We start from the raw sequence: 15,020 nt of genomic DNA, 5'->3' as shown, positions 1-15,020 counted from the left end.
TGCAGTTTGAGATCATGAACGTACCAGAGAGAAGTCAAAGCAAACCACATTATTAGGAAGGCGTTTGGGTCAAAGATCTGAGCTGATTTGGTCCCATTTTGAATGGTTTTAAGCTAGTCTGCCATAATTTGACATGCTTAGGGCTGAAGTGATTCAGTTGGTAGAGCATTTGTATTGCATACACGAGGCCCTGGGTTCGATTCCCAGAACTACATAAACTAGGCATGGTAGTGTAGGTTTGTAATCCCAATACAAGGACAATGGAGGTAATAGCATCAGGAGTGAAAGGCCAACCTTGGTCACATGGAGTTTGAGGCCAGTGAGACCCTATCTAAAATATAAAATAAAATTCTACAAAGAATACATTAACTGGGGTTAAATACTGATAACACAAACTAAAAACATGTAAGCAATTGTCAATGAATAAATAAAATATATTCAATAAAACAAAAGTCTGGCCTCCCTGTCCCTGGTCAGCGTGATGCAGAGTCAGTTATGTACCTGTCCGTCCTTGTCTACCCCTCCACCTTTGTCCACTAATTGGGGTGGAGGCCAAACACCACCTACTTGACCATAGAGTACACAACCCCAAAGTAGCTGGCCAGAGGATAGGCCCCGCCCTTCTTTTCTGAGGCCCTGCCCCTTGAGTTACCAAGAGTCGGCTTTGGGAAAGTAGCCCCTCCTCTTCGCCGAGGCCACGCCCACTCAAAGGCCACACCCCTTAGGGAAATCGTCCTTGCCGTTGGGTACCAGGAGGGGGCGCTAGAGCACAGCTTATCTTTCTCGGTCGGCCAGGCTCACCCTAATACGTGTGACCCCGCCCACTCGAGGCTCTGTGTCTGCCCATTGGGCGCTGAGGTGTCAGGTTTCTGTTCGTCTCGCCCGACTCCCCGCCCTCGCAGGCTCCGCCCCCAGAGGCCCCGCCCCCTCGGAGGCCTCGCCCAGTCCGTTGCGCGGCCGGCAGGAGGCGCCTCGAGCCGGGCGCCAGCTCGGCTAACGGCGGGCGTGGGAGCCGCGCGCGGGGGACGCGGCTGACGGGCTGCGCAAAGGTGAGTGCGGGGCGCGAGAAGGAAGGCCAGCAGAGACCGAGGATGGCCCAGGAGGTGCAGCTAGGTCACTGCGGGGACCCGCGAAGGGCGCGGAGACCGCGGGCTGAGACACGGGTGGCCGGGCACGCGCTGGGGCGGGGCCGCACTGGTTACGGTCCCCGCGGCGAGTCCGAGCGCGAGAGAGGCAGGCTTGCTCGGTTGCCATGGAAACCGGCGAGCGCACGGGGCCTGGAGCGGCCCGGGGGAGCTGCACCTGAAGGCCGGGTGGGCGCGGGTGGCGTGGCCCCGTGGACTTCCAGGGGCGATCCGGGTTCCGTCACTCGTGGCAGGGGGACCTTTCCAGGCCTCAGTTTACCTGGTAGTGCCTTGGAGGTGCAATCTAACCTGGAACAACTCGAAAGAGCGGCGGGAATCCCGCACTCTCCCACCAGGATGGTGGTGACACCCCCGCCTACACCCGTCCCGCATCGTGTCTCCTCCCCATCCGTGTGCCCGCGAGAGGCATTGTTTCTCCAGCTATTTCTGTATCATTTCCAGCCAGTCCCCCCGACAAGTGCCGCGCCTGAGACAGATGCTGAGCTGGAGCTCCGAGGCCCTCAAAGGGATCTGGCTTCTGTCCCTGGGGAGCCCTGGGATGGGGGCCTGACAGGCTGCAGACCTGCCCGGCCCAGCCTCTGTCGCCTGTCGAGTGTTTGGTTAATCTGAATTACCAAAAAGAATTTGATTACTGGTGTCTCGGTGCTGCGGGCCACCTCTTGTGCATTCCAGAGAGGAGCTTGTCTTTAATCCTACTGGGAGAAGTCAGTCCCTTTTTGCTAAGTGACTAGCCGCCCAAATGAAACCTGATTGAATTATGCTCGCCTTTAAGGCCTCCCTCCAGCTGGAGCCATAAAGATAGGGATTTGTGGATCAGGGGAGGAGGCTAAAGTGCCGCCTGCAAAGTTGACTGCTCAGTTTTTCTTCTGTTGGAATGATAATGTGTTCCACATTGTCCTGTTGGAACAGAGACGTCCCTCCACCCATGTCAGCCGGCGTTGACCTCACTGCCTGCCTGTGACTTAACCTTACTTTTTTTCTTTTCTTTCTTTTCTTCCTTCCTTCCTTCCTTCCTTTCTTTTTTCTCTTTTTTAAAGCAGAAACGGAGAACAACAAAAGAGACAATTTCTGAGGCAGCCACAGTGAGAGCCGTGCATGTACTCTTGACTCTCTGGGACCTGAGCTGTCCTCAAATGTTTGTGTGTCAGAGGCGAGAATGAGGCAGAAAAAGGAAAAGACAGGTCATACTTCCAGAAAAACAGATCTGGTTACCCAGGGCGTGCTCTCCTCTGTAGGACTTTCCCTGAATTCCAAGTGGCCTTTTGAGAAACATTTTTGTTCTGTTTGGACAAACAGGCTACACTCTTGATTCTGTGATTAGGAAGGAAAGCGGCCTAGGAGCAGGTGGCCACCCTCAGGGCCCACTCTTTAGTGGCCACGTGGAGGATGGTCATAAAAAAAAAAAAAATAACAACAAAACTTTCTGGAAAACCTCAAAGAAGCGAAAGCTCTGCATTCGCTGGGACTCTGGACGGTTGAGGAGGGACGCTGGCGAGGAATGAGTCACATCCACCCAGGTTCTGTTATCTCCTGCTCTTCACAGTTTTCACAACTCTGTCTTAGAATCCCTCTGGACAGGAGGGAGGGGCCACTTCTGAGGTTCCAATTTGAACCCTTGTGACCCAGAGACCCTAGGAGGGGACCTAGTAGTTACGTACTTGTACTTTTCCATTTCTCTTGTCTCTTATGTATTTTGAGACAGGGCTATGTGTAGCCCATGCTGTCCTCACACTGCATAGCCATGGATGATTTTGAATTTTTTAAAAAATTATGTTGATTTGTTTATTTATTCTTTTACTATGCACACACATTTTAAATTTTATAGTTTAAATATTTAAATTTAACAATATTACTGTATATGCATGCACATGCTCAGTTGGTGCTCATGAGGCTGTCAGAGGACAACTTTTGGGGGATAGAGGACAGCTTTTGGGGAGTCCATTCTCTCTGTCTAGCATGTGAGATGTGGAAACTGAACGTCAGGCTTGGCAGCAGGCACCTTGGCCATCTTGATGTCCCAGTGACCTTGACCTTCTGATTGTCCTTCTCTTCCTCCGGAGTGCTGGGATTACAGCATGTACCACCTTTCCTGGTTTATGCAGTGCTGGGAATGGTATCCAAGGCTTCATGCATGCTGGGAACTGAGCTACATCTTTGGCCCCATTACTCTCTTCTAGATAGGGTCTCAGATGCTGTTGGTCTGGAACTCATTATATATCCCAGGCAGGCCTTGCCATGTAATCCAGCCATAGCCTCCCAAGTGCTGGGATTATATATGGGAACCATACCAGCTTCCATTTCTCCTCCTTACACTTTCTCTTTTTGACAATGTCCCATGTAGCCCAGGCTAGCCTGGGTAGCTGAGGGTAACCTTGTGCTTCTCATGCCTTCACCTCCAGAGGACTGGGATTTCAGGCATGCACCACCATGCCCAGTTAACATTTCTGTTTTGTTAGAGCAGAGTTGCAGGTAGACTATAGCAGACTCGTCAAGATGTACAGCCTAGGTATGAGCTGCCTGTCCACTTCTTCATGGGATCTGGGCCTTTTAAATACTGGAGTTTGCTTTGCCTGAGGACAGTTTGGCATTGTGTTTATGTTTACTCCTGAATATGGACTCCAGAACCCATGGCTTCTATGGCTACAAGCTTCAGTGACTGAGGCACATTGTTGTCCACCTGGGTTAGACTTCAGGCACTAAGGCTCCTCCATCAGAGATGTCCCCTGTGCTACAGGAAAGTGGTGGGGGGATGAAGTGTTGTGGGCCATGTCATCCGAGAATGTGTTCTGGTTTAGAGGCTTCCAAGGAAGAGATGTGAATGCATGCAGAGGACCGAGCTTAGTCTTGGGAGAGATTACTCCGAGTTGTTAACTTTGTGTTTCTGAGACAGGATTACGCAATGGCTTGGGACTCTATAAAACTGGCCAGCTGAGGAGTCCCAGGGATCTTCTTGTCTTTATTTCCCCTGACCTGGATTTTCCACATGGGTTCTGGATATGGAACTTTAATGCCCATGTTTGCATGTGAAGGCACTGTCTGTGCTGTGCGTGGGCGGGCAGGCATGGGTGTGTGTGTGTGTGTGTGTGTGTTTGTGTGTGTGTGTGTTGAGAGAGATGCATGTGAGTGTGTGAATGTGTATACTGGTATCCACACAAGCAGAGGCTAGAACCACAGAAGCTGAGAGCTTTCAGTATCTGCCTGCCTCTTCCTTGGAAGCCCCTCGTCCAGCACACATTCTCAGATGACATGGCCTTCCACAGCACCCCATTCTCCAGCTGCTTCTGTGAAGCACAGGGGACATCTCTGCTGGAGAAGCCACAGTGTATGGAGCCTGGATGTTATCCCAGTGCTGAGGATGCGGACATGCGCTGGCTGCCACGCCCAGCTTTTTATGTGGGTGCTAGAGATTTGAATTCAGGTCCTCTGCTTGCAGGGCCAGCATTCGTATCAATGGAGCAATCTTGCTAACTCTTTGAAAAATGCTTTTGTTGTGGTTTAAATGACAGTCCCATGCAAGGGAGCATAATCAGTTCTAGGCTTCTTAGGGGTTGTTGAGGACGCTTGTCACAGGATCCTCAGGGGAAGAGACAAAATGCTTTGACCCTTCCATAACTTTCTCCACCGAGACACAAGAACCGTCTGCTTCCATGTTCTGTCCACCTTCTCTGGATCCCAGTTATCTGTAGGCAAGCTCAAGTGTCCAGAAAGCTGGTGTACATTGTTGGAGGGCTTTGGGCTTCCGTAGGAACTAGAGAATGGGCAATTGCTAGTTTTCAGTTTGAGTGTATAAAGCTCACAGGCGGGTCCTGCAGAGCTCTGACTCCTCCCACAAGGCCCCCAGCCCCCCCCAGCCCCCCCCCCGCGCCCCAAGTCAGCAGACTGTGGAGGACTGGTATGGAGCCTGCTTTTAGAGGTTTGTTGGTGTTGGGGCTGCTGGTGGGGAGAAGCCTCTGGAACGGAGCAGGAAGAAATCGGATTCTGCGTGTCCTTTGGAGGCCTGGGCAGTTGCATTGTTTGGCTCCCTGTGGGGTCTTTGTTTTGAGACAGGATCTTGCTGTGTTTGTAGCCTCAGACTTGGTGAATAGCTTTGTCTGGCCTCCTACTCAAGATTCTCTTGCCTTAACCTCCTCTGAGTTGCTGGGAATGCAAGATCACAGTATAGGCATGACTACATCTGGCTCCCTCAGGGTTGTCTTGTGTTGTTTTATTTTGGAACTTTCTGTGTAGCTAGGTTGACCTTAAACTCTTGGTCTTTGTGCCTTCACCTCCCAGCTGATGTAACTGTAGATGTGGACCACTGCTCTGCTTTACCTAAGGGTTGGTTTTTTTGTTTTGTTTTAAACTTATTTTGGGTTTTGTTTTTAGGCTTATTTTATGTGTATGTGTCTGCCCAAATGCAGATATGTGCAACACATATGTACCTTCTGTCTTCAGAGGTCAGAAGTGATCAGATCTCCTGGAGTTGGAGGTACTTATGAGTGTGAACTGCCATGTTGGTGCTGGGAACTGAATCCTGGTCCTCTGCAAGAGCAGCTCATGCTTTTAAGCACTGAACCATCTCTCCAGCCCCAAGAAACAATCTTTCTTTCTTTCTGAATATTTATTTATTTTACATGTATTGCATATGTACACATACCATGACACATATGTAAAGATTGGAAGACAGTTTTTGGAAATTGGTTCTTCCCTTCTTTCTCGTGGTCTCTGGGTCAAAATGCGGCCAGCAGCCCTGGCGGCCAGTGCCTTTACCCACTGTGCCATCCCGTTAGCCCCTGGGTCTTTTGCAGAGTTCCTTGGGTGGTTCTGTTTTAGGCTGCTACTTCTCCAACCCATAATGATATGGTCAAGTGGAGGCTGGGGACTTAAGTAGAAGTTGATGACTTAGCTGGACTCTAATGTGGCAGGTCTCTGTGGTGCTTTCTCTGGGTCCTGAGTCACTAGTGAGTGTGTTCAACCTTTTGACATTGCAACGTCATCTACAAAGCAGACACCTAAGCACTGTTCAAAACAAGTAAACCACCAAAAAGCCGTATGTTTCAAGTAAGCTTACACTTTTGTGTTGGGTATTCCTTTATAGCCATCTTTGATTGCATATGGCCCCAGGGTTGCAGGTTGGACAAACTTGTCTGGATCCTTCTGGAAAACACTCCTCTCTTGGCTCACCAATCTATCTGCCATTGTCTGTGGTGTAGGAGTTGGGTGTGGGCATCAGGAGATGAATGCATGCAGCTTTTCTGTTTCATCCTGTCTGGTGGCAGAGCTGAAAGTCCCCATTTCCTTCTCTGGACTCTCCAGCCCCTGCAGATGGTTGTGAGGGAGATGGGTAATTCCACTTCTAAAATTCCACAGGACATCACAGGCTTTAGGATTACAATTCTGCAGCACACAGACTCTTCCTGCTCCCTGGGAGTTCCTAGGGAGCCAGCCTCTCTCTGGAGGGGTTTGGATGGCTGGGTGGCTGGATGTGGTGGGTGGAATGCACACATTCCAAGGATGCTTCCCGGGGCCTTGGAGGCCCTCTTTGTGTTGTTCCTTGTGGCCTAGTGGATGAGCCCAGCTTCAGTCCTAGGGAATTATCTCTTCGGTTGGGACCAACTTTCTCCAGCAGGGATCTCTTCCAGTCAAGACCAGTTTCCTCTGCCAAGTCATGGGGAGCAACATTTTTTTGGGGTTGGTGTTTCTGGTGTGTGTGTGTGTGTGTGTGTGTGTGTGTGTGTGTGTGTGTGTGTATGTGTGTATGTGTGCGTGCAGTGCACGCGCGCGCCCACGAGCCCTGTGCCCATATGGGAGCCAGAGAAGAATATAAGGTGTCCTGCTCTGTCATTCTTAGTTATGGGGAGCAGCATTTTCTTGGGATCCAGTGTGCACGCGTGTGTGTGCACCTCTGCCCATATGGAAGCCAGGGAAGAACATCAGGTGTCCCAGTCTTATTCTTTGGAGACAGGGTCTCTAGCTGAGCCTGGAGCTAGGCTGGCAGTCAGCAAGCTCTAGCAATCCTCCTGTCTCTACCCCTCACATTGCTGGGTGCATGTATATATAGCTATGCCCAGATTTTTACATGGGTGCTGGAGGTTTGGATTTCAGTCTTCATGCTTACATAGCAAGTGCCCTTACCCCCTGAATCATTTCCCCAGTCTCAGGCTTGTGACTTGTTGTTGTTGTTGTTGTGGCTGTGGCCATTTCCCCAGCTCAGCTTGTGTTTGGGACAAGCTTTGTCTTTTGTCTAATAGACTGGCATAGACAAAATTGAATTCACAGAGGGTTGGGGCTCTGTTCCCAAGTTGAATATGGCTTACTTCTTTCTTTCTTTTTTTTGGTTTTTTCGAGACAGGATTTCTCCATGTAGTCCTGGCTGTCCTGGAACTCACTCTGTAGACCAGGCTGGCCTCGAACTCAGAAATCCATCTGCCTCTGCCTCCCAAGTGCTGGGATTAAAGGCGTGTGCCACCACCGCCCGGCCTAAACATGACATTTCTGCTTTAGTTGGTTGGTTTTTTTGTTTTGTTTTGTTTTGTTTTGTTTTTTGAGACAGGGTTTCTCTGTGTAGCCAGAAATCAGAATCTGCCTGCCTCTGCCTCCCAAGTTCTGGGATTAAAGGCGTGTGCCACCACTGCCTGGCTTATTTCTTGTTTGTTATTGTTTTTCTAGTTTTGACATGGCTAGATGGTAGGCGTGTCCCCCAGGACAGAGAACCAGCCCTACAGATACTGTGTGCTTTGTCCCCTGTCCTCCTGCAGTCGCTGCGCCTGTGCCTGGCACTTCCCAGAAGTCATGCAGCCCTAAGGCAGTTACAGCTTCCTAGGACTTCCTCCTGCTTCCTGCCAGTGGCTTTCCCTGGAAGCACTTTAGTCTACCAGACCTGCTTTGTCCCTTGCACCTCACAGGCTCTGACTTGTCAGTGCCATTGCTGGTGTCTGGCTCCAGGTGGTATGGATGCCAGGATGGCCCAGGACTGTTTCCTCTGCTGGGATGGACTCGTGTCTCTGTTGCTTTTGATGTCCCTGATACTTGGCCCTAACCTGTATTGCTTTGTCCTCTTAGGCTCCAGCCTTCCCCCAGCCACTGGTTGAAAGCCTCGGTGGTTATTCATGAAGACGCACCCACCATGTTTTATGGGACTCAGTTGATAATGTCTCCTCCCACCAAGAACAAGCTGAAACGACAGAGCCAGCTACTATCCACTATGCTGTCCCGGACTCTGAGCTACAAGTATCGTGACCTGGATTCCACCTTCTGCAGCCTAGGTGCCAATGATGACCCCTCAGAGCTCTCCACGCAGCTCTCAGCCCCCGGGGTCCTGAAGGTGTTTGGGGACAGTGTCTGTACAGGCACCCACTATAAGAGTGTCCTAGCCACTGGTGCCTCCAGTGCCCAGGAGCTGGTGAAAGAGGCACTGGAGCGCTATGCCCTGGACCCTGAGTGTGCCGGCCAATATGTGCTATGTGATGTTGTGGGCCAGGCTGGGGACTCTGGGCAGCGTTGGCAGGCTCAGTGCTTCCGAGTGTTTGGGGACAATGAAAAGCCCCTCTTGATCCAGGAGTTATGGAAACCCCGAGAAGGCTTGTCCCGGAGGTTTGAGCTAAGGAAGAAGTCAGATGTGGAAGAGCTGGCAGCGAGGGATGTGGATACCACCACTGCAGGTGAGGAAGGGGTGTGTGGATCTGGGTGAAGAAGGATGGCTACAGGGTGACAGGCAGAGGGAGAAGAACATGGGGGAAGGTAGGAACCAGTGGGGCTGTGATGAGTCATTGTCGTCCTCAGGGGTCTGGCTAACCTTACTGGACATGTGCATTAACTGTGAGATGCTTCTTGGCCCATTCCGATGGCTTCTGCTAGTTTCTGTAGTGTGTTAGGCCAGATCCAGCCCTTAGTCCCAGAGACCTGTGGGTTCTGTGTCGTTGGCCTTCCACAGAGTTCCTCAGATGTGTTAGGAATCTTAGGGTGGCTGAATAGAAAAACAAGGAAGGATCCTTCATAGACTCATGACATTGCCAGGTCCAAGGGGCTCTGGTGTTAAGTGGCTGCAGGAGGAGATGCAGCAGGTTGGCAGTGCCTTGGGTGGCCTGGAGGCAGTTGGGTGTCACACTTCTTGTGGACTTTGGTGGCAGGGCAGCTTGGCTTGCTCTTGGCCTCCTGGGTGTGGTTGGTGGTTTGGTGTTCATTGCTTTATTATTCAACTAGTGGAAAGAAATTAGTTATTTGGCCAGAATTTACTTTTTTAATTACCCAAAGATTAGTTTTTAGTTAACTTTTTTCAAGAAATGTTGTAGATTTATTTTATGTGTATGATGTGGAGGTTAGAAGTCAAACTGTGGGAATCATTTCCCTTCTACCATGTGGGCCCCAGGAACTGACATCAGGTGATCAGGCTTAGCGGTAAGTGCTTTAACTCACTCACTGATCCTTTATTTTTAAAAAAGTAGTGTGTATGTGTGTGGGTGGGTGGGGTACACAATGCTATTGTGCACTCAGGTAGGGGACAACTTTGTGGAGTGAGTTTCCTCTTTCCACAGTGGGTTCTGGGAATCCAACTTCAGCTTTTCAAGCTTATGAAGTGGTGGCTTTACCCGGTGAGCCATCTCCCTGGCCCCATATGTTGTTTTCAAAGATTTCCTATAGCCAAGGTGTGGTGGAAAACACCTGTAATCCCAGCAGTCAGGAGGCTGAGGCAAGAAGATGGAGAGCTTGCGGCCAGCTTAGACTGCAAAGCAAGATACTTCCTTGCCTCATGGTTGTGTGTATGTGTGTGTGTGTGTGTGTGTGTGTGTGTGTGCGCGCGCGCAATCTTTCTGTGAGGTTAACAAGATTTTTGAGGGAAGAGGTGGTATGGGCCAGAGCTGCATGTGTATGCAGATGTGGGCGTGTACACATGCGCGCACACATATGTACACTTACACCCAGGACTTTGATATTGGTATGTGGAACATTACTTTGTTTTGCGTTTGCTTGTGTAATGTGTGTGTGATGCATGTGTAGGTGTGTGTAACCATGTGTGAACACAGAGGCCATAGGAGGACTTTAGGTGTCCCGCTTACATTATTCTCCTCCTTATTCCCTTAAGACAGAGTCTTGCACTGAGCATGGAGCTAGGCTAGTGGCCAGAAAGCCCCAGTGGTCTATGTGACACTCCCAGTGATGGGGTTATAGACACAAAGCCACACCTAGCATTTTATATGGTGCAGAGGATTTGAATTTACAGTCTTCATGTTTGCATAACAAACATTCTTAATCACTGAGCGGAGACCTCAGTCCCCCAGCAACATTTTGGACATTTTTTTGCACAGAGCAGGCCTGATGAGACCATCAGAGGGGCTGCTGTTGGTGCCTTGTCCATGGGTCTGTGTGTCATGAGGTCCTTATGTTGTGCCACCTGGGTGTGGTAGAGCTTTGGCAAGCTTGTGTAGTGGTGGCTGCTGACTGCTGTGGTATAGTATGTAGATTTTTCTCTGTCCACTTCATTCAGCACTATGCTCACATGAGGCCAGGCCAGAGGAAGTTCTACAGTTCACAGCCTCTATCCCTTGGTGGCTATAAAAACCTTTTCAATAAAGAGTCCATTCTTCATTGGTCAGGCTGAGTGACCCACTTCTCGGGCCCTAGGGGGTCATGTTACTGCCCAAGCAGGCCCAGCCCAAGGGATGGCTTTCCTGGCTGCCATTCTTCTCTGGGTATGATGAAGGTATCTTGTGCCTTCTGGCCATGGCAAGGGCTTTGAGGATTATGCTAGATTAGTTGTCATAGGAATGCCCATTCTGCTGCAGCTTCTCCTCTCCACTCTTTCTTTTTTGGCAGTCCTAGGGAATTGAACCTAGGACCTCACCCATGCCAGGCAAGCACTCTGCCACTGAGCTACAGCCTCAATCTTTGTCCATGCTTCTTACTCAGCATTACGGCATACTATAGAGCCTCTGCATAGGCCTCAGGAGATGTGAAGGGAAGGAAGGCTCAGTTGGAGAGCTAAGGATACCCATGTAACAGGCGCCCAGGTAACATAGCACAGTGATCCAATGATGGACAAACTTGGCCTGGAACTTACCATGTAGACCAGGCTGGCCTCGAACTCACAGAGATCAGCCTGCTTCTGCCTCCTGAGTGCTGGGAATAAAGGCATTTGTCACACAGCCGGGCTCAGCCCCCTTCTCATTCCCACAATAGAGGCTGCTGCTGTGGTCTTTCAGGAGCTTCTTTCGGGCTTAAGCATTAGAAGCACCAGGATGGCAGATGCTGAGGCCAAGCTGCCTTGGGAGCAGGAATTGAGGCTCCAGCTGGCAGTTCACCTGCTTCTAGTGAATCATTGGGGCACTTGCAGTGCACCCATGGGAATACCCTTTGTCATGTTTGGTCTCTGTTTTCCATAAACATTGCTTTTTTGTGTGCGGCGATTTCCTGATTTTCTAGCTTATCAAAATATGGGCTGCCTGTTTGGGAGGCAGGCAGAGGTGGAGGTGGAACACACTGGGCTGGAAGGCAGCTCTTGGTAGTTTCCCAGGGGCTGGAATTTAGGGCCTGTGCCGCGAGGAGAGGGCTCTGTGTCCTGTCAGTGAGATAAAGATGACAATCACTTGCATGCACTATGGGGAGAGTGATGGCAGGGCCATGTGGTTTTTGTCAGCACCTTGGGAAGAGTGAAGGATAAGGTTTATAATCACGGGAAAAGCAAGTGTGAGGTCAGCAGGACTGTTTGGGAGCTCTCTCTCTCATTCTGTCTCGCACGCTCTCTCTGTCTGTGTGTGTCAAAGTGTGATATTGGAGATGGAACTACGGGCTTGCATATGCTAGGCTGATCTCTATGACTGAAATACACCCCATCCTCACTGTGGGATTCTAGGCAGGGGCTCTACCACTGAGCCACACCCCAGCCCCTCACTGGGGGATTCTAGGCAGAGGCTCTACCACTGAGCCACGCCCTGATTGCTCTACCACAGAAAAAGGTATACCTTCTTTTTTTTTAAACACTGTTTTTTACATTTGTATGTGTGCACATGTGAAAGAGGTTGGGTTTACATTTGTATGTGTGCCCGAAGAGAGGTTGGATTTCCTGAAGCTGGTGTTACTGATGGTTGTGAGCAGCCTAATGTGGGTGTTGGAAACTGAATTGGGTTCTCTTGAAGAGTAGTAAATTCTCTTAACCAGCCTCCAGATCCTTTTTTCATTTTATTTTGAGACAGGGTCTCATTACTTTTCTCAGGCTGGCCGTGGTCTCACAATGTAGCTTGTGCTAGCCCCAAACTTGTGATTCCCCTACCTCATCCTCCTGATTAGCTAGGATCACAGTTCCATGTCATCATGCCTGGCTTTAGCTCTACAGCCCTTTATTCCTAATGGAGAATGAAGTTAGTCCTTGATTTTTCTACCTCAGCTTCCTGGACATATCTGAGTGGGAGAAGGCCTTGCTGTGAAAGGTGGTTTGGGTATCCTGGTGTGTGGAGCAGTTCCTCAGGCCCCTGACTGGTGGGCAGACCTGCCCTCCATTGAGAGCCCACTTTACATGTCAATGGCCGACACAGCTCAGATGATTGGTTTTTGTTACTCAGCATCTTACCCTGGAGGCCAAGCAGGTAGCTGGGACCTACCTGCAGCCAGTAGGCTGTTTGTGACCTGTGCTGCTTTGAGGGCTGAAGATGTTGAAAACTCAGTATCTTGAGGATGGAGAATGGGTGGAACTGCCATTTGTTCTGGACCTCTTCGTGTTTAGCCTTAGATGGATTCCCTTACTGGAACAGGATGGCCTTTTTTGCTTTGGGTATCTTCTCCATAAAAAGGCAAGCATTTAGGACCACTGAGATTTGAGGCTACAGATTCCATGATAGCAGATACCAGACTTGTGACCAAAGAACAGCCCATCAAATGTCTACTGTGACATTTATTGGCATCAATGAAATGTGTGGGAGAGGTGATGGGAGATGGCTCAGTGAGTAAAGTGCTTGGATCCCCACAGCTATGTAAAAAGCTCTATATAGTGGCATGTGCCATAATTTCAGCGCTGGAAGATGGAGACAGGAGGATCCCAGGTTGGCCAGCCAGTCTAGGTAAAGCAGCTAGTTCCAGGGTTAGTGAGAGACCTTGTCTCAGAACCTAAACTGGAGAACAACTGAAGACAGCAGATGCCAACCTCTAGTCTGACCTCCACATACTCACATAGATACTTACACACACACACACACACACACACACACACACACACACACACACACACACATGCACACACACACGTTGGAGAAGAGTGGTCCTCTGTGGGTCTCAGCTTTCATGTGTACCCAAGATTCTAGGTTGGGTATTTTCTGACAGAAAATGAGGAGTTAAGACATTCTCTGCTCTGCTCAGTGAGGCCAGGACAGACACATGCCTCTTGGATTTGGAGGTGGCCAAGGTTGTCACAGAGTGCTTGGCTCTAAATCTGTATTTTCTCATGCTCTAAGGGCAGGCAGCAGCTTGGGAACTTCCAGGAACACCCACAATGAAGCCACTGCTTCTTCCATGTGCCAGCTGTGTCTTATGTGTTCTGTCTTCAAGAACCATCTCCTGTGGTCATTTGCTCTCTGAATGTTTTTCTTCTGCGGTTAATCAGATGTTTGAGAGGGTCTCATGTAATCCAGCTACTGCTGGATTAAATTCGCTGTGTAGTAGACAGTGACCCTAATCTCCTGATCCTCTTGCCCCTCCTTCCTTGCACTCAGATGACAGGTGAGCACCACCCACAACTTGAGTCTGATTTCTGAGTAACTCCTGTCTTTGGGTGAAGATGGGAGGGAGCTCTGCTGCCATTGCTCCCTCATCAGGGAGTTGCTGCCTCTCTACCAGCCTCCTTTTAGTGGGTGCTTGGTGGTAAGTTCATTTCAAGAACTAGTTATTTCATGTGGTTTGATGAAAACCAAAACAACCTGAGCTTTTCTTCAGCAGTCTGAAACTACAAAAAACCCATCAATTTACAAAGACACAGGAGGCAGGGGAGGTACATTACATCACACTGTCATGAGCCACTCCCGGACATAGACAATTTTCTTTGTTTTCAAATTTCTTAAAATTGTATGTATTATTGGGGGAGGGGTGCACACTGGGACACAAATTTGCAAGTCAGAAGACAACTTTTAAGAGTTGGTTCTCTCCTCCACCATATAGTTTTGGGGATCAAACTCAGGTGGTCAGGCTTGGCAGCTAGAGCCATAATTTACCTACTGAGCCATTTCCAAAGACAGATTTATTGGGAATGAACATTGCAGTGGGACTGAAAGTGTCATAGTAAGTCACATGTGCATTCAAGGTGGCAAAGACTTTTTAATGAGAAAACATCCCTTTAAAAGTTGCATACAGTGATTTGAAATGGTCACTCTTAGCTGCAACAGGCTGGCAGCAGTCCAAGGTAACAAGCAGTTGCTGACCAGATGTCCTTGAGAAGTTTTTTTCTGGGTGAATGGGAACAGCCTTTGTAAATGGCTGCCCTTCCAGCAGTCTCCTGGAATGGTCTTGTTATCATGGATGTGTGAGAGAGATATCCTCTCTTGTAACACCCCAATTTTATTAAGGTTTGACAACAGTGGTTCCATTTTGATTCTGACAACTTTTACCCAGGGAAGAATTTCAGACATTGGATAGGAAATGGGCTGTCCTTGAGAAGCTCCAGGTCCTTCCATGTGTTAGCACATGAACCTGGGATGAGAATGTCACTAGGTATGCAGTTGAGGGTGTGTGTGTGTGTGTGTGTGTGTGTGTGTGTACATATGTAAGGAATACTGAAAAATTCTCATCCTCAGTTTCCTCACCAAGTTCAAAATTCTCCATTTTCCTTAGCACTTTGCACAAATTGGGATTCTCACTTGGGAACATGTGTTTCCAACTGTCATGAGTCACTTGTTGCTAATGAAGTAAGCAACTCTT

The 15,020-nt window shown here is 49.4% G+C and overlaps 1 protein-coding gene across 3 annotated transcripts in view; it reads left to right on the top strand.

The window, feature by feature from the left end:
• Positions 1-930: 930 nt before the first annotated feature.
• The window catches only part of Radil (Rap associating with DIL domain), a 66,317-nt gene continuing 52,227 nt past the window's right edge, over positions 931-15,020 (top strand). The window contains exons 1-2 of one of the 3 annotated variants that reach the window (XM_031338573.1): positions 931-1,049; positions 8,187-8,785. In XM_031338573.1, the coding sequence (XP_031194433.1) occupies positions 8,251-8,785 (535 nt within the window). In that variant the 5' untranslated portion in view covers positions 931-1,049; positions 8,187-8,250. Of the gene's footprint in view, positions 1,050-1,254; positions 1,314-2,564; positions 2,663-8,186; positions 8,786-15,020 lie in introns of those variants that run through there. The other 2 variants (XM_031338575.1, XM_031338574.1) reach the window with 2 other exon arrangements.

Source organism: Mastomys coucha, unplaced genomic scaffold, assembly GCF_008632895.1.
Source record: "Mastomys coucha isolate ucsf_1 unplaced genomic scaffold, UCSF_Mcou_1 pScaffold22, whole genome shotgun sequence".
NCBI lineage: Eukaryota > Metazoa > Chordata > Mammalia > Rodentia > Muridae > Mastomys > Mastomys coucha.
Note: the sequence above shows the minus strand (reverse complement) of the source record. Positions and strands in the feature narration are given on the sequence as shown.